We start from the raw sequence: 27,890 nt of genomic DNA, 5'->3' as shown, positions 1-27,890 counted from the left end.
AGCTGGCTTTGCTCCCACCACAGAAGAGACCTCCACCAGCCAGCCATGTGCTCTGCTCCAGCTGGAGTCAGTTCAAGAAAAACACATCTGAAGAGGTCTGAAAAGCCAAACCTGGCCCCAGAAAAAGGCAAGCACTCGGCTCAGCGATGGTTATACAAGCACACCCGCTTGCTTCTGCAGTAGCTGCTCTCTGCAGCCATCTGGCTGGCGGCGACATGTTACCTACGTGACCCGGAGAGCCCATTCCTGCTTCACAATCCCTTAAAGGAAAAGTTCCTGGCACAACATCAGAGCCCCAACCTGCCTCCCAGGCTGAGATGGGTTTGGCATAGGCAAGTTATATTTGCCATTTCTGTCATAACTTTGTGAAATAGGCTTCAAGAAAACAAAGACAACTATAGGCAACACATTACAATTTTGTGAAGAAAAACTACCTTTTTAACATAGCACATTTACTGGGTTAGGAGAAAAGTTTTTAACTGCTAATTTCCCTGCTTAGTTAGCGTGTTATCATGTTCTCCACAATACATAGCTTTTGCACCACATAACCAGTGCACTTCTACAGCAGGCAGATGAACTCTCGCAAACTGACCTTAGGAAAAAGCTGCTTTTCACACCCCTGACCCATTCCTTTTGCTTGGCTGTCATTCTCAGCAGGAAGGTACTTGCTTTAGCTATCTTGGGTGTTTAGCTTGGTAACTTAAATTTTGTGGACGTACAACTAAGGCCAGACTGTGGAGCTACAATGTCTGCCTCTTACACACAACGTGACCCTCAAGTCACTTAATGTCTCACCTTGTTTCTGCTGGCAGGCTCTTCTGGGATTCAGCAACCTCTACACCCAGCAGCCAGCAAGGGAAAAAAAAAAAAAAAAAAAAAAAAAGAGTAAGAAAGAGCAAACGAGCACTGCTGCAACACAGCTCACAAGGGCTTTGCCAGACACTGGAGACGACCTTTGAAAGAACTGTTTTTCACAAAACAGGTGAAATGCAACTGGTGCTACTCACAGAAGGGCCAACAAGAAAGGTCATTGCCACCTCAAAAATCTTTGGGGCGAGTACTTCTGAAGGATCACTGAATGCCTGCCTCTGAAAAGCATCAGCACAGGTAAGTGTCCACCACCAAAACAAGAGACAAGCTTCTCTGCCAGGTGATCCTGAGGGCATCCAACGCATACAGCGTGATGTAACATACACTGCTGAACCACTTCTGGTTCTGGAACCTCATACACAAAATACACATTTCTTATTTACATTCACTTCTCAATTTTTATTCTATTTCTCGCATGGTCTTCAAATACAGTTTTACAGGTCGTTTTTTTCTGCTACAGATACTGTTGATCTAAAAACAGATTAATGAAAGTGGCATTCCAACCTTAATGAAAATTCATAACCATGAAAGATATGTCAACATATCACTTTACAATCCTAGAATGATGGTATTGGCCTGACATTCCATAGGCTTATACAATTAACTTCTATAATAGTAACAAAGTCATAGGAAGAGAAAATGTGGCAACTCCTTAAGAGCCAAGAAATAAGGCCACAAGCATCCTATGCTGTAATGTTATGCATCCAGATAAAATAAGTTGACTCTGGTATCCATGAAGAAACAAAACTCTCCCACCTGATAAACCAAGGTATCAGCTACTCAACATGCACTCAAAGCTGTATAAAAACTAGTGGCATTCAGCTCTGACTTACATGAAATCCCATAGCACAACCCCGTACCTCTCTCTAAAAATGAAATGAACTTGTTTCAACTTAAATATTTCGCTACCGCATCAAAAAAAAATTGTTCACATTCTGCAAAGGAAAAAAAAAAACCCCCAAAAACCAAAAACCCTGCATGTGACTGCACCAGAAGGCCAAACACAGCATCTCCCTACAGGTCACAGACAACATTACTGCAGTCTTAATGCCATTCATTATAGGTTGCGTAACTTCTTCTATGCAGCTGGAGGCTCGTAAAAGGAACTGAATTTCCTTTGCGCACCACTGGAAAAAAACCCAGGAAAATTAAAAAGGAAGATAAAGACAGCTGATGGCAGCAGGTGAAAGAAGCAAGGTACTGCAAGGTGTATACCATTGGCCAGTTACGTATCTGGGACACTGGGACTTCCGTGAAATACCGATTTCATAAATGATGCAAAACTACCTCGCTACCAGATCCCATACCATGCTGATTCCATCCCATAGCCAAGTATGTCAGTCCTGGGTAAAAACAAACTCTTGGAACATTTAAAAGCAGGTAACCATTTAAATAATGTGTAAAAATGTTCTTATTGTGGCATTTCTTATAGAAAAGTTACTTGATACAAATGTGCAGGACTTGAAGACCCTGATTTAATCAAACTAGTACGAACAGGCTTTGAAACATGGTGACTGTTCCAAGGACAAATCCCAGCTGTGGGCCAGCTCTCTCCCTCTCACCATCTGTCATCCAATCACATGCGAACGTTACCAAAATTAACAGGTTCAGCAGACCACCCTGTGAATTGCTGTTTCAGGCCCAGGAGAATGATGATAACCCCAAGCGGTGACACACTGCTGTCTGAAGGAAGGATCATTTGGGATCTGCTCCCCTTACCCAAGATGGTCAGTTTCTAGCCCTGGATACGAGGCACAATAAGAAAGGTCAGTGCTGAGGACAGATTCGTTCTCCATTGTGGTTTTAGGTTATTCAAAAGTGTCATCTTGGACCTATACCATTTCACTTTTGAAAAGAAAAAGTTACAAAAACTGGTAAACAAAAAGTTAGTCAGCATACGGCTAAGTTTATATACACTGAAATTTACAAGTTTGTCATTAAGTGACTTCTGCCACAGACCACTGCACATTTGTCCCTAACAAAGCACAAAGCTTGAACCAATGGTCATTAGAAGTGACAATGGGTCATTGCTTTATCAACAAGCATAAAGATAGTAAAAAATAGAACTGTAGCTACTTATCTTTAAATTTGCTGATTGACACAAGCAATCCCTCCCATTTCTGCAACTTCCAGTTGCACATCCTGCTCTATGACAGAGAAAAAGCCTGCATCTTTCTAGATACTTCTGCCAGAGACCACTTTTCTGTTGACACGCAAATGCAGAGAACTGCCATCAACCACAGCACCAATTGAGAGGGATTCCTCTGAAAAGCTATAGCCCATGCAAGATTCCTTGGCACTTCACACAGGACCAGGAGAGGACAAGGTTTCTCTTTGTTAAAACAGTGTTTTCAGCAGCATTATCCTCTTCCAACAAATTACAGTCTGAATGTGTGATGGGTGATTTTCGCATAGCCCCGTCTACCAAGCTGGTTTATTGCTGGCTTTGCGCAGCTAGACCATATGAAGATCCCCACCACTACCTGCCCAGCTGTTAAGGGACTACAGTACTGGAACAGTTTGCTGTCAAGCACTTCACAGGCTTCTTCCAAGGATAACAACATCCTTTGGAAATCCTTCCATTTTAGCAATTTCAAAACAACCCAGCTTGCTGTAAAATTCCAGGATTCTTTTATCATCTGGTCTCACTTCACAAAAAGCCCCACGGGAGCCTGAAGAAGGAAGAAAGAAACAAAATACTGTAGGAGAAGAGTTACTGTAAAAAGCACAGACATCAAGTATTACTAGACTTCCCACCTATTTTAACATTCAAATGAAATGAAAACACTGATCCAATTCCATATGGAGCATAGTGCCAAAAAGGGACCAGATTTATGGCAACATAGCTGACCATCCCCTAAAGGGACTGCACATTGCAGAAGTCTTCTCAGTCTGAACAAACCCTCTGCACACCTTTTATTGCACATAAAAGCATTCTGAAACTCTGATGTTGGCTCAGAAAATAGCACTAAAAGAGGGCACCAAATCACACAAAGGAACTGTGAACCTCAGGTGCACAGTAAGGCAGACAGCCAAGTACTTCCCCATATTGAAGGTTTTGGTAATTACCCACCAGTGCACACTGCCACACATAAGAAAAAGCATCATTACCAATGCCAGCAGGGGAAATATAGACATTTGTGCATTGTTCAAGATGTAAAAATGCATGCTCTTATTGTCAAATTGTTCCCTCAGTTCTTCCTAATTTCCAATTTGCAGGAAAATGGCTAAAGTGAAGAGCTACCTTTTACCAAAGACAGTGGCAGAAGTTAGCTATCCAAAAGCCTTTATAATAATTTACCTAAATCTAGAGTGCTGACTATGGCAGCAACCGAATGTCTCAGGCTGACATGCAAATACGGTATGTTAATATAACCATCCCAGGTTTGCCTTGCATCCTAGAACTAACACATAATTAGCAAACAAGGAAATTTTGAGTGCAAAAAGCTTACCATTAGCCTTTAGAGAAGAAAGAAGGCAGGCCATCATACTTTTGGCCACGCTTGGATCTGTCACTTTTTTGTGGATATCAATCTTTATCAATGATGGGAAGTTGGCAAGGAACGATTCTGGCAATACTTCTTGCTCTTCATGGAAGCTTAGCATTATTTTCTGAAAAGAATATGGGAAATAGACATTCTATCATTATCCAGCTTTTCATTTTCATTCATCTTTACTAAGGGAGGCTGCTTCGCTCACAGACTATACCACCAAATCAGCATGCTTTTCAACCACACCTCCGATGGTCACTTTGTTCCTTACCTGCTGAATTGCTCTCTGTACTCCAGATAAAAAAAGGCAGACTACAGAAGCTTCTCAGACTGTCAAAGGAGGAATGCAAGACTCCTTGCATGGCTTCTCAGTGTCTGACACTTCAAGCAAGAAAAACCATAAGCCAACACATAACAGTTTGTGCACAGGTATTCCTTCTCTTTGCATTTTACACAGGCAGTTTTAGTTCCAAGTGTCCTAACCTTCCACATGTATTCTTTGGTTCACAGCAGCCTGGAAACATCTCTCATGTCCATGCAATTATCTCAGACTACCTGCCCCAAAGACAAATTCACCTCTAACTTGAAATAAGCCTTATTGATGACTAAAGCATGTTGTTGATCACTAAAGACTATTGCAATCACCCAGGAAGGTCTTGGGAATGTGACATCAGACATTAACTTCATGCAACTCATGGGAATGGAACAATCAAGTGAGGTAACACAGAAGTAGACAAAGCCAAATCTGAAATATACTCAAGTCATTCCCCCTGCTGGTTACTGAATTTTAAAACCTTTAGGGAGCATTGCCTCACGTAAACAAGCCACCTAACTTTATTTCTTGTATAACTGAAAGTCACTATCGTAACAACCCAAACTACGATTTCATCACACAAGGAACCGTAACGTTAGCAATCCCCACATTTTTTTTCAGGTCAAGTTTAAATGCAATCCCCTCAAATCTATAAACTGCCATCTCCCAACTCTTGCAGGAAGAGTGTCTGCTCAAAGTTACTACTTCAAACTTGTTGAGCTACTTCAGGTTCAGAACCATGCCTGCTCCTCCGGGCTTTTCTTTATCACAGCTGTAACAGGCACAATCCCATAGAAAGTGTTCAAAGCTAGCCATGCTGGCTTCAGGCACCAAGGCAAAGGTCATACCTGTTTCTTCCAGCCACAGAAGCACTACAAGAGGTAAAGCAGGTTATCAAGGAGTAGGGTACAGGTGGGGTTAAGAAGCAGTTAGAGAGATGATGCATTCATCTCTTGTGATCAATAATAACTAATCTCAGGAAAAGCAGATACCAGATAAACTTCCCTGACAGGAACCTAGACAAAACTGCAAGACAAGCTCACAACAGTATGACACAAATCAGAGGATTGGATTTATTCTTTTATGAAACAAAAGATTTTATTTATCCCCTGACGTTTGGAGCTCAAGATATATTTAAGTAAAATAGAGAACAACTGAACTGTATTAGAAGTCAAGAATTTGAATCAAATGATCTAAAAACTACAGAAAGGGAGCTTTTTCAAGCCAAAGCGGAGACTGAGATTATCAAGAGGTAAGAGGTCTATAAAGGAAACCAAATCAATCCTCTTCTGTGAGAAAACTTTTCCCTACATGATCTTCAATGACAATGGCTTCTAAGCAACTACTGAGTATTCTCTATGTTCCACCATAGTGTCAAAAGGCTAAATGGATAAAATCCCACAGCATCTACCTCAAGAGCAAAGTACAAAGAGCTCCTCTGTACTCGCGGGAACATCCCTCAAGCCCATAGTCTCAAGAAACAGACTTTTTCTGAGATATTGTACAAGCAGCAGAAATCCTGGGGCAATGTACCAACAGCAAAAAATGTTCTTAAACATCTCAATGGAAAAGCTAATTTATCAGCACAAAACACCTGCTTTCTCTCTGAAGTTTGGCTTTAAACTTCTGGAAATCAAGGACCCTTGTCCCTTACTGTATCCACTACAGCTTTGCTGTGTTTAGTTTCTGGTATCTCTATATGCATTAGCTTTGCTTCAAAAATCTGAATTTACATATACAGTTGAAAGCACAGCATTGTGCAAATATAGAATAATCAAGTCATAAAGCCTATAGACTGCAGCATTAGCCCCGCTTCAATAGTGGTAGCGGAGGTATTTTGTTTGTTTGTTTTCTAGAATGTACTTCACTTCTCCCCCCATCAAACGTGCCTATAAGTGGTCATTTTCACAACAGGGTGACAAACATTTCACTCCATTTCCAGTAAGCTTTTCTTTACTTGTGGGAAGGTCTGTGCTCTCAGAGCCATGACCTCCTTTAAGACTTTGTCTAAGTCCTAGTCAAATAAAGCAAGGGCACACTGCCATATATGCCATTTTTGCACTGCCCTTACCAGCTGGGGATTTCCTTAGGAGGCCCACCAGTCTGACACTAGCTTTTGTATTCAGACAACTTGTTGGAGAATACTTTCTGGAAAGTATTCTTTCCCTCTTGAGAGGAAAAGAAAAGGCTAAGAAGTGGTGTTTCTGGGCCTGCCTCTATTACAACTTTGCACACACCTCCTTCCACTTGCAGATGTGGATCAGCACCTCTTAATATTAAATGCATTTCTTTCCTTGACAGGAGTGCATCAGCTAGAACTTTTCACTATTTCTACCAATTCAGTGACATCGTTTTTCTAATTTCTTCCAAAACCAATGCAAGATAATGATTTTCAGCACTTGCTAAAGGGCAGATGTTGTTTTGCATCATTTACAGCTGTCACACTCCACAAATAGCTCAGATTTTAACATCAAACCCAAGTGCTCTTTAATTTGTTTTCCATACTTAAACTGATGTGACTATTGGGGTTAGCCTTACCTGCAGCATGGGGAAACCAATATCTCATTTTGCAGGAGAACAGAGCAGAAGCAATCTTTTATTTTCATAATGTAATTTTCTCTGTATTAAGGTGGCTTACCTTTACTGCATTGATTACTACTGAAGTACACCTCATGGGTGTATTACAACACACAGCTGTATCTGACTGACAGTGAATAATATTACTGTCACCTCCTAAGATGTCAGATACTGTGCTCATCAAAGACTTCAGAAAAGTACAAAAACTGAATTACACAGAAGCTCAAAATGCAAAAGAAAAACAAAGACCTGCTTTGGAAAGAAAGATTTCAGAATACAGTTCTGACCTCATGGGTTATACCAACCTCTGCCTCAGACAGCTCCTTGTCACTATTTGGTTTAGTATATTTTTCTTGCATGAAAGGGATCCAAGACATTTTGCATTTTTTAATGAAAGGAGTCACATCAACCGTTCCCAAAGCATAGCCACATATGCCATCCTCATCTTCTAAGACGAAGCAGTAATCCAGGCTGAGGGTGAGCAGACCTCCTACTAACCTGCAGAAAGAAGTGTCCAAATTCAGTCAAAAGAAGGTCACTTTGAACAAGTATGCTCTTCAGGTATTCTGGAGGAGACTCTAGGGTCATCCAAAGAAGCAACAGAATCCTCCAATCACAGAATTAGTTCCTACAAAGCATTAACAGGCTGATCAGCTGTCAAAACTCAACTATGAGCAACATCTGCATGTCAGGATCCCATAATTTAATTCTATACACACTGCTCTTCTGACACACTAGAGACACAAACTTCCTTCACCTTTTGCCCTCAGTTTCTCTGTGGCCATTACCTTCTTATTCTTCCATCTTCTCTTTTGGGTATTTTTTGATACCAGTTACATATCCTTTCTTAACTACCTTCCTGTCACTCACAGAGCAACCTCTTTACAAAATTCTATCTAAATTAAACACTCAAGATATAAAAAAAAAAAAATACTCAAAGTAGCTCATTTTACAGCTCAGATTTAATGCCTTTTTTTTTAAGTTAATCTCACTTGTCATTGCTTATTCTTTTTAGAAGTTGGTACAAGTAATTGATAACATGTATTTCAGAAAAAACTCAAGGCAGTCAGCTGGGAGATTGGTCCTCAAAAAAATTTTCAATTATTTGAAGAACTATACTAGGTTGGAAAAAAATACCAGAGGGTAACTACAGACTATGAACACTATCATGACATACTTTCACAAAATCTGAAATAATAAAGATACTATGATGCACAGGTTTCATAATACAGAGGTTTCAGCTAAGTCTTTTTTCTAACAGCTCACGACAGGTGACCAGAGCATAAACTGAGACATAACTGTTAATGGTATCTTTAAGAAATGAAAACCCCAACTTCCTGAGGCCTGCAGAGGGCAGGATTTTTTTTTTTTTAAATCAAATGCTCTTTGTATTCTTCACACACACACTTTTAAAAACTCAAATTAAATACAGTGTCAGGACTTCATTCTTCAGAGCCACCTCTGTAGGTCATTCATTTCTAATACATACTTGTCTCCAATTAAATCTGGTAGACTATGGAAGGGTTGATCAGCTCCATCAGCATACATTTCTCTGCAGATCTTATATACAGATGCCTAAGAGGAGAGAAGAAAAGATTTCAAGTCATCAGTCGCATTAAAAAGCTATCAACTTTGTTTTAGCGAGATTTCATTAACAGCTCCACTGTAAACTAGTACTGACAGACATTTAAGCTACACAGAACAAGAGTACCCATCTATGAGAAAGCATCTATCCCCCCGCCACCCCCAAAGTAACTCTTCAAGTTGCCTGCCGAAAACATTGCGGTTAAGTTCAATGGCTGGGAAGGAAAGGCTGGAGGTCAGCCTCCTGCACATTGTAAAGCACAAGATTAATCCTTAGGGTTAGTTGCCAAACACTCACTGAAGATTAATACCCTTGCTACAAAGTCCCTTTTCAAAACCTCTACTGTTGACATGCAACAATTTAACCACTGCAAAGGACAGACACACCCTGACTTTCTGCATGTTAAAAGGCTTTCAGCTGAATCTCTTTAAAGAGTAAACTTGTATCAGTCACACTTTAAATAAGAAACTACACTTTTCAACAAAAAGGCTTTGCTTTTGACATGTCTCTGGCCTCCCTTCATAAAAAAGGAGTTCCTCCTCAGAAGAAATACTCTTTATGATTGCATGTTTAGCTGCATCACCAATTGTTTAGGTGGCTTAGAAATATCAGTTCCATTGCCTACAAAGGAACAAACCAGCTTAGGTACAGTCCTGCACTAAGGTATGAAAAAAGCTGCTTTACTGCTCATGAGAACAGCACAGGACAGAACTAGCCTAAAAGTAGCAGGTAAAGGACATGTCTTCATGTGCTAGCCCTGTCTGTCTGATTGGCTTCAAAGTCAGGAGTCATTTGAGCTGCTGCAAACTCAACCTAGATACTTATGTTTCAAAGGAAACACGTTTCATCTCAATGTAGCTACAAATGCAAAAGTTCAAGCTACATTAATCTTTACACTGTTTAAACTGCATGCATAGGGTTAACTAACTGTTGGTTGATATATCAGTTTCAAGTATTCTTGCTACACTAATAGGAATCAAACTATGCTACGGATCTGTTCAGTGGGGGGGAAAAAAAAAAAAAAAAAGGAAAAAAGCTCTAATCAATAATGATCAATACAAAATTCCTGGTTTTAAAGTATCAAACACTCCAAAGCAGATTTGACAATTCTTTAAAAAACAGACCAAAAAATTTACAACTGTAACTAAAATGATAAGAATACCTGAAGTATCATCACCTTTTGCAGCTACGTTTTGAGATGCAGTATCAACGTTCTGCTTATATAGCTCTGAGAACACTAGGAGTTACCACAATAATTACTGACTGAAGAGGTATACACACCCACCCCAAAGGTTAATCCATTGCACATGTCCCCACTGCAAGAATTCCTCTACCAGCCACGAACTTCAACTTGCCTTTCAGAAATAGGGAAGGCACTCGCAGATTTAAAAAGGTGGTGGGGTGTGAGACTGAGAATCAAGATGTGGGTATACGTGTACTGTTGCACAGCATGTTGTTGAACCATAGGCAAGTCATTTAACCTCAGTTTTCCTGTGAGCTTATATTTGTGCCTTGTGCAAGATATTGGCACATCTGTTTCATTAGGGTATGAAGGGACTCAGCAGCAACTAGTGTTGCCACAAAAGGAAACGCATCACTAACAACAACAGTGACAAGTGTCAAAAGCACTTACCTCATCTTTAGGAAAGTAGGGTCGTATGGTGTACACTTTGGAAGTGGGCGTTAATGGAGGTGGTTGAAAAAAGAGGTCATTTGCCCCATCAATAGGCAGCAAACGCTGTGAAAACAAAATACTTAATATGACTGTATGAACAACAAAACCCATTACTCTTGGGTGTGCACTGCAGACTCCCAAATTAACATTTGCTATTTGCAGGCACCCCAGAAGAAGGTGGGGTTGGTATGCTTTACAAATGCAAAGACCTTATTTGAATAGAAAATATCCAATTGGTGTTTTAAAATATGCAATTGAAACAGCACATTAAGAGTCTGTTAATCTTATCTGCTTTAAAATACTTTTTACCAATCATATCTACACTGTCTCTGTATAAGAACATAGAATGTCAGGAGGAAAGGTTTGGTCTGAAGAGGGTTAACTGGCCAGAGGAGACGCTTTATCCCAAAAGCAATGCGCTGATTCAATTTGCTGCGCGCAGAGCACCTGTGAGGGGGGAAAAGTATAGCGCCTGAAAAATCCATGAACAAATTTGAACATGGTATAAACAGTGATTTAAGAATATTTGCCAATTGAAATCTTCGCAACAAAGCTCATTACAGCTTTATTTAGAGAGGAATCAGAATTTGGATGACCATCCCTTTTGCTCATGGAATTCCCATCGGCAGACAAGCATGCGCGCATTGTGCAATTGCGGGCGCAGATAAAAATGCTGTGCGACCTGCAAAGAAACAATGTGAAATGTACAACTAAAGCCGCTGCGCTTCGCATGCGCGTGGGACAGGCAGCATCTCCTTGAGAAATTACTGTAGAAAGGGGAGGAAAATTATTTTAAACCAAGCTGTAAGGCTAATGGGCTTTGGACCAGAAAGCCTTCGGCAGACCAATCCTTCCAGACCTCTGATGTGCAACAAAAGGTTTCTCATAAAACAAAGAAAATGTCATTCAGTTGTGAAGTCATATTGATACCTGGAACTCTCCTGCTAGACCACCTCTAAAGGCCCAGGGTTCTTGGTCTCCACTTAAGAACTGTGCTGAAGATTGACTACGACACCCTGTTGAGATCAGATCCAAGCGGAGAATGTTACGAGAAGGGGGATTTCCTGGGTGTCTAACATGTCCAAAAAGCTAACACACACTTGTGGAAAAAGCTCTCTAACTGAGCTAGAATCCAGGGCTTGGGGGGAGGCTGTAATAATGTAGGATTTATAAAGATTTTGTGCTTGCGCACTAATTGCAGTATTCCAAATTTTTTATTACCTGTAACAGACTAGGCTAAGAACAGGTGAGGTGATTCAGCTAACACACCTCATTCCAGAACAGAAGGCACAAGAATGGTGCCATCCACAATTACGTAAGCTTCCCAGATATTTTGTACATTCTTTTTTTCTACATTTGTGACAGACACATCCATCTCATCTATGAAAAGATGACATCTTGGAAGCTACGTGGCTCAATAGCTACTATCATAAATTTTAGATCAAACAAATGCCATTATCACAGCCCCTTGAAAAAAAAAATGGACCTTTCTGAAGTCACATTTTAGTAATGATTGTTTCTAATCTTGTCAGAAAACTAGGACTGGCAATATATGCAGTTTGGAACAGTTCAGGCAGCCAGGACAGTTGTATGAAACAGTATTCTTGCAAAAGACTATGCAGATTTACATAATCCAGGCTGTACCTTCAGAATGCTGCTGGCACGTTAAAAAGCTAAGCAGTATTAACAGGAATTAACTCACAATTTAACTAGTACACCCTGTATGCCACAGATAATACTAGCTTTGCTTTTTAGCATCTTGATTTTTTTTCCTCCTCAAGCATATAAGATGCACCAGGGTCCCTGCTGATCAACCAGCCACAGCAGGTCCATTGAAGTGCTCAGCTTTAGTTTATGCTTGCTTTAGAAAAGAAGCTGTTTGACTTTTAATACTGTTCCGCCAGCAAGGTGCCACAGCCTTCACCAACTGACATAAATGACAAGTCTGGAGAAAATAAACAAAAAAAAAGCATGGTATCTGGAGTGCAGATTTCAATTACCTGCCTAGTTTTCTGACAAGATGAGCAGCACAAATACTCTCTTCCTTTTGTAGACAGCAATCTACCTCCTGTTCAAGTAACAGTCTCAGATCAGTACAGACAAGTATGTTGTGCTAGTCAGAGAGTCCCAAAGTGTGCCAAGTTTGACATTTTTGACAGGAATATATGTTAAATGCAAACTACCCTAAGTTTTGTAAATTTCAGAAACGATCCAAGCATCAGAATTTGAATTTGGTTTACTCCCACGTTTTTGAATTCTCACATAAAAAGATACCCTTCACAAGGAGATTTAGTCAATAACTTGGAAGACAGTATCTGTCTGTCCTTTGAGACCACAACTTAACTAGCACTTCCAATTATTACAGTAAAGAGCTGCGTGAATGAAGAGCTGTATAAATGAAAAACATAGTTAATGCCTTAGTCGCTGCGCAAATGTGACTTCAGTTCATGCCTATTGCACATCTAATCTATCTGAGCTGCCTCACAGACAAAACCTTTCCATTTTAATTAATTAATGACGACGCGCTGTGAACATCTGGCGCTGTCCATCCAATAGCAGTAGAAACTTGTGCTGAGGATTCTCCCATCTGTACACAATGGGGAAGAAGACAATAGAAGTCATTAGTAATCCATAGTACTGTACAGCCACACTAATTTAAGGGACTGAATGCTAGCTGGACTTGGGAGGAGAGGTGAAGAAAGTGAACGTTCAGTGGACCATTGAGCACACCATTGTGAAAACTAATTTGTTTGGATTTGTAATGTATTTAGCTTTATATAATGATGTATTTTATCAAAGACCTTTGCATTATATGTATTTACACTAGTGATAAAATGCAAGTTGAAGACAATAACATCTCCTCTCATAGAAGCACTGTTAGCATAAGAGTATTAAACTGTGCATGTCAAAAACTCTTATTTTTTCAGCTAATACCAGTTTGAGTACTGGAGTAGAACAGTGCCAAAGTTAACAGACCTAGTATTTACAAAGTTGGCTTCTAACGTGAACTATTCCAAATATTTGATGCATTTAAAGACTTGAACCCAACTGTACAGGGACACTGAAAACTGAAGACAATTTCAGCTGAAATCAGTAGGCAGTCTGATAATTCTGAAATTCAGTCTTAAGTTGGGCCCTCAATGTTTAGAGATTACAAGAATCACTGTTCTCTTTATACAGCTTTGGCCTGGAGTTTTAAACAGATTATCAAAAAGAGAGCATTCTTTCTAGCTAAAGGTCAACCAACATTCAGCAAGAATAGTAAAGCTGGGGGAGTTGTGTTACACTGGTCTTAAAAATGCATGAACTAAAGCTTTTAAACAGCATTAGGCAGAGATGTTAACATACTACAATGCTGCCGGGTTTTCCTCCCAAGCTAGTTTTCTTCTCTGTGCTTTGCAGAAGGCAGTCTTAAAAGCTCTTCTTCTTTATCAACCATACATATAGGGATCAGATATTTAAAAAGCACAAAACACAGGAAGCTGCCGAGCATGGACTTACTTGATGACTTAACAGGTCTTCTTGTCCCTGCTTAAACCTGCCAGTGTTTAACAGTATCATTTAAAGACAATCCAAACACTAGGACTAGACCAAGGCTGTGTAATGGTTAACCACTGTGAGGTTTGTGACAGCTACAAGAAGTGTGACGTGAGATCATCAGCTTTGCTGCCTGCTGTGTATGTCAAGCAAGTCCACAGCATATTCCTTACAGTTGGATTGAAACCTGAAAGTGAAATGAGGTCACTAGAATTACCCAGGCCATGCTGGTGCTATCTGCCAACTTAGGATCCCCCAAAAATCTTTCAGGAAGGAAAAAAAACCAAAAAAAAACACAGAACAAAAAACCCCACCAAAACCAAAGTGCCACACATTTAAAGAGAAAAAAGGGGGGGGGGGAGAGAAAAAAGGGGGGGGGGGAAGAGAAAAAAGGGGGGGGGGGGAAGAGAAAAAAGGGGGGGGGGGGAAGAGAAAAAAGGGGGGGGGGGGAAGAGAAAAAAGGGGGGGGGGGGGAAGAGAAAAAAGGGGGGGGGGGGAAGAGAAAAAAGGGGGGGGGGGGAAGAGAAAAAAGGGGGGGGGGGGAAGAGAAAAAAGGGGGGGGGGGAAGAGAAAAAAGGGGGGGGGGGAAGAGAAAAAAGGGGGGGGAAGAGAAAAAAGGGGGGGGGAAGAGAAAAAAGGGGGGGGAAGAGAAAAAAGGGGGGGGGAGAGAAAAAGGGGGGGGGGAGAGAAAAAAGGGGGGGGGGAGAGAAAAAAGGGGGGGGGGGAGAGAAAAAAGGGGGGGGGGAGAGAAAAAAGGGGGGGGAGAGAAAAAAGGGGGGGGGAGAGAAAAAAGGGGGGGGAGAGAAAAAAGGGGGGGGAGAGAAAAAAGGGGGGGGAGAGAAAAAAGGGGGGGGAGAGAAAAAAGGGGGGGGAGAGAAAAAAGGGGGGGGAGAGAAAAAAGGGGGGGGAGAGAAAAAAGGGGGGGGAGAGAAAAAAGGGGGGGGAGAGAAAAAAGGGGGGGGAGAGAAAAAAGGGGGGGGAGAGAAAAAAGGGGGGGGAGAGAAAAAAGGGGGGGGAGAGAAAAAAGGGGGGGGAGAGAAAAAAGGGGGGGGAGAGAAAAAAGGGGGGGGAGAGAAAAAAGGGGGGGGAGAGAAAAAAGGGGGGGGAGAGAAAAAAGGGGGGGGAGAGAAAAAAGGGGGGGGAGAGAAAAAAGGGGGGGGAGAGAAAAAAGGGGGGGAGAGAAAAAAGGGGGGGAGAGAAAAGGGGGGGAAAGAGAAAAGGGGGGGAAAGAGAAAAAAGGGGGGAAAGAGAAAAAAGGGGGGAAAGAGAAAAAAGGGGGGAAAGAGAAAAAAGGGGGGAAAGAGAAAAAAGGGGGGAAAGAGAAAAAGAAAAAAAAACCTGTTTCAGGATCAGTTTAAGTCTCCGACTAAATCTGTCTAGAGAGCTCCACAATTTCCACCCATTATAAAAAAATAAAATTAACAACAACAAAAAAAAATCAGCAATTTGGCAAGTGTTTAAAGGAAATTATTTTGCACCAGAATAGCCTTATGCTAAAGCTCGCATGCGCACAGGGCTGGGAGGATCGGCTTCCTCTTGGCCAGGCCCACTGAAAGGTCGCTTCTGCAATTGTTCTGTTGAAGACAGCAATAATGTTATCAAGACAGAGCAAGCAGCAGATGGCTGATGTGGTCACATTTCGTAGTGTCATTTCCAATCATACACCAAGGTATCCAAGAAGTTACATGGTATAGTCCAGTGTGCATTCAGTCAAGAGTAAGTTAAAGTCAACACTTACGTGTCAGATGAGATTCAAGTTTCATTAGCCCAAGAAGAAAATCAAGGTCTCCGATCTTAAGCATCCAGCAGACTTCACTTATAATACCAAAGCAAATTCACAGCAAGCATTGCTTCAAATAGCAAGACAGGAAAACCTTTAAAACAGGGTCAAACCAGACCCTATGTCCAAGAAAACACACTTGCCTAGTATGTTGTTTTCCCCGTGGGCTAATTAAAAACAAAAAATAAAAATTACACTATCTGGGATTATAATGGCTCCCAATGCACCTACCTAACCACTGCACAAAAGATTTCACCATTGACATAATACTCTTGATATCCCAGACGTAGGAGTACATGTCATAAAGGATTGTCCTGTTGGCACAGTTGGAGAGGCGAGTGAACATCCCCATCACCAAGCTGCACATCTCTTCAAACTTGGCTGCTCGGTTACGCCATTCTTCTATCTATGAACAGAGGCAAAAGATCCACAAGATCAAGCACAGCCTTCTAGGGAGGAGAGATACTCCAAATATGGAGGAAGACTACACAATTCATTACTTCATTTTACCAGCGTGGACTACCACACCACACGATTCACGGATATTCTCTATGGCTGTTAGAAGTGAGGCCAGTACAGGGATGACTGGTCAAATGCAGACACCAGACTGCCTTCATAGCTAAATGGCACTACAGGGTTTAAAACAGTAGATTCCACTGGAGGAATAAAAATTACTGTGACCTGTGGTTAGTTACACCCTACCCTTCAGGTCCTAGGAAGTAGAATGCCAGTCTCTATTACAGACAACAGACAACATTGCTCAGGACTTTGATTTAAAAAGGAGAGAAACAAGATTCACACTCACTTTTTCAGCATCCTTTCCTTTGCAATTAACACTGACAACACTGCTATTTGCTCTGAGCCACTGGAATTCTCTCAGCATCTGTGCGCCTTTGGGCCCATGTTCATATGGAAGGTAAAACAAGTCAGCAAGAAGCTGCAAGTCCTCTAAAGTCACTGGTTCTACTGTGTAGAGAGGCTTTTCATTTGGCCCAGGCACAAACTGTTCTTTGTTAATTTGCTCATCAGTCTGCATAGGGGCAATGTCACTACCAGAGTCTTCCTGCATAGACATCTCTGGGGACTTTGATTCAGCTATGCTCTCCTTATCGGTATCCATTGGCTTCAACTCCTCTGCCATCTTGGCTTCGGCAATATCTGTCAGTATCTGATTAGCATTCTTGTCTGCGTCATCTTGTTTTTCCACCACCATGTCCATTGGTTCCTCATCAGATTGCTTCTTCTCTTCCTCCTTTACCAAGGCCGGTGACTCGCTGCTCAGTGCTGCCCCCTGACTCATGATGGGTTCTTGGTAAACCGTGGTAACCACAGTTGCTGCATTTAAAGAGGATGGTGCCACCAGAGGCCCTACATCCCCCACAGTAGTTTTAGCACCACTGTGGGCCACTTGCCTACCTGAGAATGAGAAGAAACAAGTTTAGAGTTTTCAGTATCTGCCAACTAACATTCAAATCGGCAACTTCTGCAAATCATGGATGATTCTGTTGCTATGGCATCTGATCAGTTCAGCTTCCTTTTGGTACTTTGCCTGCTCACTTCTGTCATTGTAATTCTAACTACTGACTTTGGTTTTTTTGCAAGCTTCCCCTCCACGTAACTGGTAAGCAAAGACAGGATGAGGAAAAAGTTAGGAAAATTAGTTAAAATTTATGTGCTACCAGCAGCATTTCTGATTTATGCCATCAGAATAAAAAGCTCTCACAGTTAACTTTTTCCCCTCTGCATCAACTGACTTGTTAAAGTTGTATTTGGATATAGAGCACACTTCAAAATAAAAGGACTAATGCTTAAATATTTCAAGTGCAAAAACGTCTTTAACCTAGGGAAAACAAGGGACATTCAAAAACTGACTGGACATGGTCTTGGGCAACCTGGTTAGACTAGGAGATCTTAAGAGGTGCCTTCCAACCTAAACTATTCTGTGAAAATGGAGGAAGATGACGTCTTAATTACTACTCCTCACCCAATATTTTTGCTGCAGTTGAGTTTTAGAAAGATCCGAAACCCTACAGCAGTTCAGAAGGATAACTGCACCAGAGCAGAGTTGGGAGGAGAAGAGGTTCTTCCATTCCACCACCAGTTATCAGAGAAGGGCACACTGACCACCTGAAACCCACATTTGAGAAAAACAGATTTCACCTCAGATCCCAAGCTCCCATTGCTACAAGGAAGGTGTACAATGCTGGGCGGAACCTAGCTGATTTCTGTAGACAGAAACTCAGAAAAACAAAGCCATCTTAAAACAACTGGAAGAACATGGACTTTTCTGGGCCAGAACTGATGTTTACAATAATCTAACACCCACTCCAAGAAAAAGCCTATTCTTCTCTCTTCTCAGGTCCCATGGAAGTCTAGTAACAACTGGGACTAGCAAGATCCAGACTCTTTCCTGTCTTGTATCAGAAGTACCAAAGGATCCTACACCAAGGTTGCTTCTGCTGATCAGTCAGGGCACTACAGGCACACTGCAGAATGTCAAGCATTCTTCTTTCTTTATTAAGGTTTCCCCAGTTAGGAAGGCAGAAAATACTTCCAACTAGAAAGTATACAGATGGCCAGGATCTGTAAAATAGTTTAGTCTAAATACAAGTACTGAAAATTTAACCCCATTTTTCCACCAACCCCAGAAGGATACCAAATTAGACTCACTGCTGTATTGTTGAGGTACCCCAAATTCCTGCAACCATTCCGTTAAGGCCAACTTCAGGGCCATTTGTGGGCTGTAGAGAACATCCGTTTCAATATCTTCATCACTCCCTTCATTTTCCAATTTAATCTGGATAGAAACTGTACTGTCTTCAGTATCAGCTACAGAGACAAGTTTTTAAAAGTTACCATGCAAGTTTCATTTAAAATAAATTAAAAAAAAATGTCACGTTAGACAAGGCATTCGAGAACTCTCTAACAGCCTTACTTCACAAAGAAGGACAAACCATTACATCCTAATTAGACAAAATGGAAAACTATGGTCACCATCAACGTCAACACAGAAACAGTATGCAAAAACTAGACATTCTGGCATTCAGAGTTTCTCTTTTGATCTGAACTGCTTCTATTCCAATTAAACCAAATCCATGGATGCTTATGTTTAATGCCAAATTTGGGCATTAAAATTGCTGAGAGTGCTTTTTATACAACCAGATACCTCTTGAGACTAAGAAACTCTCTGGTAGCATGTGCTACAGATACTTCCCAGGAAGTCAGTAAAACAATCCAGATGCTCATCATCTTTCAGGTAACTGCCATTTACTTACAGGACAGAAAATGCTAGGTGATCTTAAAAAGAAAAAGCTGGTGAAGAAAGGCTAGAATCATTAAAAAAAAAAAATCACTATGACTTATATGGTTAAGCATAGATCCTGGCAAACAGTTAGGCATACTTACTCATCACTACATCTTTTCTCACTCCATTCATGTTAGACTTGTACCAGGTAGCAAGCGTGTGAATAGCAACATAATTGGCTTCAAATTCACAGTTTGGATTGGTCAGAACTCCCTTTAGTCGAGGGATGAGCTCAGTTGACCGACCTTTGTAAGGCCCAAGAAAAAGCCTCTTTTGATCATAATCATTAGCATGAATGTTATCCCAGATAACTGGTGCTCTCCTGATGATCTTAGAAACTTCTTCAATGGACTCTACTGGAATGTCTTTGGATACAACTTTTGGACCTAAGAGGAAAACAGGATAATCACAGGGCTTTGCATATACTTGAAGATTGAACCCCCAAGTAGCTGGACAGTTTATTTTACTAAATACTTCTGAGAAATCATTTTTAACACCAACAGTGAATTAAAAAAAAAAGAACAAAACCACAAAACAACCAAACCAAACAATTTTTACCTGTCCATAACACCTCGATGCCAGGGAGCAGCTTTTCTCCTACAGTCCGTAAATATGGTGACTGGGCAACATTTGGATAACAGAAAGTTCCACAGTACTCTGCACAAGAAAAGAGAATGTCACTGTTAGTAGAAGGATGCACCCATGTGACAACATACCCAATTGTCCCATGAGCACATTGAGAGAATACTACCATTTGAGAAGAGAATTATCTATAAAATTAATCAAGAAAGGCCCAAAAGTCTAAAGTATAAATAAAAAAGGACATTATGAATGATACTTAGCATAAAGATCAGAAAGGAAAGGTAGACGGTTTATTTAAAATTGCTCAAATGACAAGATTAGGAAAAAACTAACAAAGTCCATAAATAGAAGGGCAGGTTATAGCAGACAATATGCAAGAGAACTAGAAACCTTAAGACTGATTATGAAGTGCAAATACCTAAAAATATTAACACCAGCACGTATGTCTCTCAAGTTAAAGAGGAGGTCTGCAACAGAACCAAACTACTACAGTGTAATGGGATAAACAAATTAACAACGATGATAACATTGCTACTGAACTGAATTTTCCTTGCAACAATCCACACCTCTGAACATCATGATTCTCTCTCCCTTACAATATTGTTACAGGTATTAGAGGAAGCTTGCAATTTAAAAAAGCAATGATTGGACCCAAGCGCAAGCCACCTTATTTTTTAATAAGTAAAGCAACTCACTGACTAGTGAAAGCAGGTAATCTTATTAAAAACAGGTACCAATGACAAAAGTGAGCCCAGACTGTGCTGTACCTCTACTTTAAGAAAATTCTAAGAAACTAACAGCTAGCTAGATCAAGAAGCAAAAAGATTTTGGTACAAGTCAAATAGAATTCTTCCTTTAACCTAATTTTCAGTTCAAACTTCTTGAACCATTCTATCAAGCTGCCTTCTTGCTTGGCATTAAGCCTTTCAGAGATGCGCAGATTTGGCAAAAACTCGGCATATATTTGAGTTACTTGAACCTTTCTTTGTAAGTCAATTTCTTCAAACAACCCCAAAATACTCCTTAAAGCAGTGATTAAATATTAAACCAGCTTTTCAATCAGTAAGATAACAGCCCCCCTCCTTTGACGCTGAACTAAATGATTAATCTCATTTTACCTGTAGGACAGAAAAGGAATGTGTCTGGTTCTCCTAGATATTGATAAATTTCATTTGTGATCGAGACTTGAGCATGTGCAAAGGAACTGAAAACTTCTTTGTCTGCTGCACACATGTTGTGATCAATATCATCAAACAGCAATGCAAAAGATCTGCAGCCAAACTGAGAAACCTAATACAAGAGACAGGAGCAAAGGGTTTAATTTTTTAAATTATTTTTTTTTAAACAAACCATAAAATTTTTAAATCTAATCTAGCTTAAAGGAAAAGCTACAAGAATGGGGGAGAGAAGGTACAGGAGGCAAGACAGACTTTGGTATCTATTCACAATGAATGCCTATCTCTGACCCACTGCTCTGATTCTCTCAAAGATTAGACCTCTGAAGACCTGCAACCTGTTCCAGGTTTAATAATCCAAAGCTGATCTCACTGCACAGACAGCTGGAAAAAAGCTAACTCTGTAATAGCTTTTGGACAAAGGAGAGGAGTCAATTTGGAGAACAACGAAGATGTGTATGTCAGGTCTGCCTCTGAAGGTGTTTACTGTGGATAAGAGTTCTTGCTTTAGAAATGCATCTTGGCTTCAAGCCCCTAAAATACTCTGAAGACAAGCTCCCAAGAACAGCCTTCAGAATCCAATACAAGATGAGACTTTTTTTTTTTTAAATCTGTATCATCACTGGCTACTTCTGCAATGCAACCTGAACACATCCATTGGAATTGTTCAGAGGCGTCCAAACTAATGCTAGTGCTGAAAACATTAAAGAGGCTAGTGAAAAGCTGCAAGAGTGAGGAGGGTACTGAAGTTTCCAAATTAAGTAGCACTGCAACTGTGGTAAATTTGTGTCACACTTACCTGGTCCAGCTTGCGTTTCAATGTGGATACCTCTTTAGGATTGGAGAAAGTGATGTCAAGTCCAGGAGAGATTGCATAGATGAATTCTATTTCATGTTCTCGTGCAGCTGATATTAGAGTCATTAGCTGCTCTGGAAATCAAATTAAAATATTCCAGAAGAATTCAATGATTAAAAAACAAACAAACAAAACCCTCAGACATCACTAAGTAAATTATGAAGTGCAGATGCCTCTGCTGCCATAATAATAAAAAAAATAATAATTTGCTGGAATTTCTTAAAACTAACACAGCAAAGAGCATCAAATTTTTTGGAGGAGTTCTCAGAAATTATGCCAAAAGGAATACAACAACTGTCCTTGTATTGTTATTTTCTATGTTAAAACTTTTAAAGGTTTTAAAAATTCTCTGTATCTCAATGTTGTGAGACAAATGTGGATGTAGTCTGTTTTTACAGAATGTACACCAACAGTTCTAGAATTATTACTCACTTTTTCCACTTTTGTCACACATATTAAGAGACAATTCAATGTAGTAATATGCTGCATAACACTGATTCACATACTATTCATATGACTGAAGCTAGAGGCACATGAAAAAGGGCTTTTTTTAACATCACTGTGCAGAAGCAGTTGCTTTAAGATACAAACTTCAAATTTAATCTTCCATACAATGAATAAAGAGAATTATTTTTAGAATATTTAACATCTTTGTTCTTATTGGCAATTATCTTGCAGTATCCTTTAGAACATATTTCTGCAGTGATTCAAAGTGGCCTCCAAGAAGGATTATTTAATTTCAAGCCAGTATAATTTTTCCCCCTCACCCAAGAAAAACGATAATCCCCACAGGCTAGTAAAACACTGTAGATCCCATAAATACCAGAGGTGAATAAAAAGCCTCACACTAGCTTAAACAGATCTTTCATGTTCCGACTAAATACTCAGAGGCTGCTTTTCTGACTGGTACTCTCTTCATTGAGACAAGCACTTAATGAATCACATAAAAGGGCATGCTATTTGCTCATCAATCTTTTTTCTTTTCTGAAGCAAATAATTTCCACTTCAAAATATGGCCCAGATGTTCAAGAGCCAGAGGAATAATTCTGAGCAACTTTTCCCTGGAAAAAAGTAAATCTCGTAACACTAAGCCTTAAAAGCAGTTTTAAAAATCATCTGTAGAGTTATAGTTAAAAGAAGTAAATCCGTGCTTGTACCAAAGCTCCACTAAATACATCTGCGGGGTATTAAGAGCAGGTCTCCGCTCACCGTTGGAAATGGCTACTGTGATTAAACACACACAAGCATATGTAGCAACGATCAATTCATTCAAGTGCCTATTTATAGAAAACAGAGGGAAAATAAAGGCAATTACCCGCTTCCTCCACAGAGTACATTTCTCGCCAGAACATCCTGTGCTTGTAGTCATCCTTTGGAGCATACAGGTATGTATTTAGTCCCCACTTCTGAAGTCTATAAACAGGAAAAAAGCCTTCATTCAGAGAATAGTCTACAAATTCAGGAATTCTATGTTTTACTTGATCTAATTCTAATTCTTGTACTTAATCTAAATTTTTTTTTTTCATAGAACATTGTGTTATACTATTAAGTCACAATAACCTTATGCACAACTGATATAGGATAAATTTGGTTTAGGCAAGATGGAAAGGTGAATATGAGCCCCCAGGAATATTGATATTAGGCAAAAAGCTGCTCTAGGTTAGAACAATAATTCTTAGCAGGCTTAAGTGGAAGATTATGATTATATTGCAATGGAATGTGCTGCAGTAAGAGGAAGCATGACTTGCCTTCTAAAAAGTTCTTTCCTCTGCTCCATAACCCAAGGTCTTCCATAGAATCCTATGGGGAACAAGATTAAAATTATCCAGTTAGATGTTAGATTATGCCCACTCCATGAAACATCATATTACAACCCACCGTTTTCTTTCTCTTCTGCTACATTCATCAAAAAGCTTCCCAAAGCAACAAAAAAAAATAATCCAGTTAGACAGCATTAGGAAAGTGTAATAATCCAAACTTATCTAAATTTAAAATGCAATTATAACTTAGATCATAAGAAATGAAATAAGTTCTTATCATTTTGGCCACAGAAGCAATTAATTTTCAGAATCCAAACTGTATTCCTGAGCATATGCCCTTGACAAGTCAAGTCAGCATTATTGTAAGAGCAGACTGAACAGTCATAACCTAATTAAACTATCACTCCAGACACCCACAAAATAGATTTGATTGTAATGTGAACACTGAAGACACCTGAAAATATTTACCAGCTCAAAAATGCTTAACCAGTGGTACAGATTTGAATGCTAAACACACACACAAAGTATATAAATATATACTGAGGTAGATGATGTGTAATTAAAAAAAATGTGCAAGTGAGTCAACAAAATGCTTAGGATTTCATTCCTTTTATCCAGTTTAATAGGCTCCTTGTCAAAATTAACTTGCAAGCTGGTATCTTGCTTTACAATTCCCACATCTTTACAACCTAAGACTAAGTCTTTGAATAATCATATAAAAGCATCTACACAAGTAATTTTAGAATAGTGTATATTCAAGGTCATGGAATTCCATGCAAATTGTAACCGCTTCTGGTTTTAAATCTAATCCTTCCATTCTAGAAACATAATACCTTAAAAAGCACTCCCAATCCACTCTTAGTCAAGTAAATTCACTTAGACCTATGTGCAAACAGTTCAACCACAAGTGGGCACTTCAAAACAAAGCTTCAGCTTGGCAGTCTGTGCAAAGACCAGAGACTAAAATAACACTGAAATTTAATAAGCTCTTCTTTTCAAACAGCATGGCCAGTCAGTGATGAATGATGCTCCTAATACACAAAGCTCACACATCCCCACAGAACACAAGTTCAAAAGGTAGACAATATCTTCATTTCCAGAGCTATTCACCATTGTAAATCTTCAAATATTTGGTCTCACAGTGGTCAAAAACACCCTCCTACAACCTTTCAAAACTCAAAACTGATGCAACTGAAGCATTTTCTATATGTTAGCATGTATTTCAGTTACCTGTTAAGTGAACAATGCTCTTTTAAGAAGCTTAAAACAGGCTCAAGTTTTAAGAATTAATCTCTCAGAGTGATTGATCTTAGACTAACTGGCACCACGAAGTGGCAAAGCTGAGTAACTACTACTCCTCACAAACTGCAAAGTGACAAACGGAGGACCGTTAAACAGAGGAACAAACAAGAGAGCAGTTGCAAGCCGTGAAAACCTCCCAGTTTATTTCACCCAGAACAAATTTCTCATTTTCACTAGCATTACCTAATTCTGACTGATGCTGCCCTCAGGAAGCTCAAGAACCCACAAAAGGAATGAATACCACCTATGTCTCATAACTTGTTCAGAAAACTTTTGCTTTACCTATGACACTACCTCTCAGACTTACTAGCCTAAAGCAGAGCAGTGGCCTACTATTAAAGAAAAAAAAATAATAAAAACTAATTAAATAAGACTGAAGAGAACATGCTAATCTGAAGTGATACTTTTCCATCCATCACCACATTTCGTAGATTACTAATGGCGCCAGCTCGTGACAATTGTTGGAGCCTTCTGTCCAACTAAAAATTGACCTGGTTTTGTATTACTCCCTCAAGACTCTGTGTCAGGTTAATACAAAGTCAACAGATCATGCCAAATACCTCATCCCAGTTACCACGCTCTCCATCACTAAAAGCCAGGATATATCCTGGAGGCAGAGCACCAGAGCAGAGCTTTGCATCCAGGATTCTCTTAAATCATATTATTCCCCCCAAAAATGGTGAATTCTCTATCAGTCATAAGCTCTTTACATTCTTAGAGTGCACACCCAGTATTTTACCAATTTCCCCCCTACTTTTCTACAAAAGACCCAGACTCTCCATCTCATTGCTTTAATCTCACCATACCTTTAGTCTGTTAACTGCCGCACTACATTTATCTTCACTTCTAAAGTTAATCCCTGTTTTTCTCTTACCCCTATAATTCCCTTGAGTCACTAAAGAGACAGATGTTTTTACCCACTACCTTCTACCTCATTCACCACAACAGTTTTTAAACACTCTCCTGTTCCTTTTTTTGTGTATGTGCATATTAATGTTAGACTGGTAACTCCTAACTAGTGGTTAGACTGCTTCATTGGGCAGAGGCCATTTTCTTGCTTTATGCACAGTATAATCAAGAACACCTGCACCAAAATATATGCAGAGGAGATCAACCATGTAACTAAGATGACAAGAAAAACTATTATGGTATATGCAGTGGTTCTGATATAAACCTGGATGAACAGGTGATCCATGGTCAAGGTGTATCGGCAGGAACATGAGAAAACATGCTGTTACAATCTGTATTTCTGTTCACTAGTATCTGTCTCCAAAGCCTTCAATTTAGCATCTATTTTCACAGAATTAAGTCTATTAACAAAGTAAAGGCATCTCTCTCCACACTGACTGTATTTAAGCCCTAGTAAGTGCTAAAAAAATAAAGGCATTAACTGGACCTAGTGCACTTCTCACAGTAACATTTGCAGAAGCCAAATGGTCTTTTCTTTTTACGATATGAACAAAAGGCATTCTGCAAGCAATGCAGATAGTGACTTTGATAAACTGCCTGTTTCCCTCTCCATTCCATCTGTTAATCTTTTTTTTTTCTCCTACTAGAGTTTCATTATAGGTACAGAAATAATAGCAGTCCACAGGAATTCAGAACAATTCCAAACCAACTATTATGTTGGGAATAAACCATTTTTCTTGCTGGCTTTCAACCACCTACCTTAACTGACCTGTCAGAAATGCAGATAAATTCTGTAGTTACTGAGAAATGCAAAGAGAGTCCCTTTATTCTGCAGCTTCTGCAACAGTTTAAACCTTTTAATGTTGCAACTATGCCAAAAGGCAGAAGAGGACTGTTCTACCGTGCAATTAAAATGGTAAGCTACAACACTTTAGAGAACAGGGAGCATTTAATATTAATTCCAGAACAGATGTCTATGGAATCACCTACTCCCTACCCAGGAAACTGAATCTGAGCCTCTGGCGCGCAGGAAAAAGCATGCACAGCTGGGATAATCACACAGTAGCTCTTCCCTCTCTCTCTCCTACCTCCCCCTTTAGACACGTACTAGCAAGCGAGCCACAGCACTGCCTCAGCTTCCATTAGGAATCATCGGCCCGCTGGGGGTGCCAGGCCTGCCCTCACCCCGCCGAACAGCTGCCATCAAAGGGCACTCCCTGCTAGCGAACAGCTTCCAGCACAAGCCCCAGGGGCAGCAGCCCCGCCCGGGAGCCGCGGCTCCTCCCCGCCCCCCAGCCCTCTCTAGCGGAGGGAGCCCCAGCCAAGAACCGCGCACCACCCTCCTCGCAGAGCGGGCTCCTCCGGGCGTCGCAAAGGGTCGGGGGAGGAGACGGGGAACAGCAGCGCCAGCTGGAACCAGTCCCCCCCCCCCGGTCTCCCGCGGATACCCACACCCCCCACGGCCCCCAAATACCCCCAGTCTCCCGGGGATACCGTCGTGCCCCCCGCCACCCCGGAACACCGACCCGTCCCGTCCCTCCACGCCCCCGGTCTGCCACGGACGTCGGACGCCCTCTCCGAGAGCTCTTACCTTCCACGACGCCGCAGAGGAAGCGGCGGGAGCCCAGCGCGGTCTCCGTCTCGGTGTCGGTTTCCTCGCCCCCCGGGACCGGCCCCGCGGCGGCGCCCGGCGGCTCTAAGGGAGCGCCGGCCACTCCGGCCGGGTTGGGGCTGCCTTGGGGCTCCTCCAGCGCCGTCTGCCCCTCCTTCTGCACCATCCTGCCGCCCGCCGCCAGGACCCCCGCTCGCTGGGCCGGGCCGAGCCGAGCCAACCCGAGTCCCTCCTTTCCCCTCTCCACAACCCCTTTGTCTCCGCCGCTCCGGGCCGCCGCTGCTTCCTGTTTACGGGGCCCTGCGCCTGCGCGGGGAACCGGCCCCAACCGGTCCGCACCGCTCTGCCCGCAGCCGCCCCGCTCGGAGACGCGCACGGGGATCGCCGCGGAGGCCGGGGGAGCTTCTACCGACGCGTGAAGGAACGACGCGGGCCGCCGCGGCCTAACGGCCCCCCCTCTCGCCGCGCCGCCGGGACCGCGCCACTCGAGCGGGAACAACGGACTGAGGAGAGGGAGTTACCTCAGGGAGCAGGCGGGCGGGCGGGGGAGGGGCTCGCTCAC

At 41.2% G+C, this 27,890-nt stretch overlaps 1 protein-coding gene across 1 annotated transcript; it reads right to left on the bottom strand.

The window, feature by feature from the left end:
* Positions 1-1,254: 1,254 nt before the first annotated feature.
* Positions 1,255-27,890, bottom strand: OGA (O-GlcNAcase). Its single transcript, XM_052799843.1, has 16 exons — positions 27,308-27,890; positions 23,494-23,545; positions 23,061-23,158; positions 21,689-21,819; positions 20,833-21,004; positions 19,691-19,789; positions 19,234-19,518; positions 18,499-18,657; positions 16,634-17,244; positions 16,060-16,234; positions 11,442-11,527; positions 10,470-10,574; positions 8,741-8,826; positions 7,557-7,749; positions 4,323-4,482; positions 1,255-3,542 (listed from the first exon to the last, which is right to left on the bottom strand). Exons 1-16 carry the CDS (start codon positions 27,492-27,494, stop codon positions 3,406-3,408), a joined length of 2,736 nt encoding a protein of 911 aa, XP_052655803.1. The 5' UTR covers positions 27,495-27,890; the 3' UTR covers positions 1,255-3,405.

This window comes from Harpia harpyja, chromosome 10, assembly GCF_026419915.1.
Source record: "Harpia harpyja isolate bHarHar1 chromosome 10, bHarHar1 primary haplotype, whole genome shotgun sequence".
Taxonomy (NCBI): domain Eukaryota; kingdom Metazoa; phylum Chordata; class Aves; order Accipitriformes; family Accipitridae; genus Harpia; species Harpia harpyja.
The sequence above is the reverse complement of the archived record's forward strand: the minus strand, read 5'-3'. Positions and strand labels throughout refer to the sequence as shown.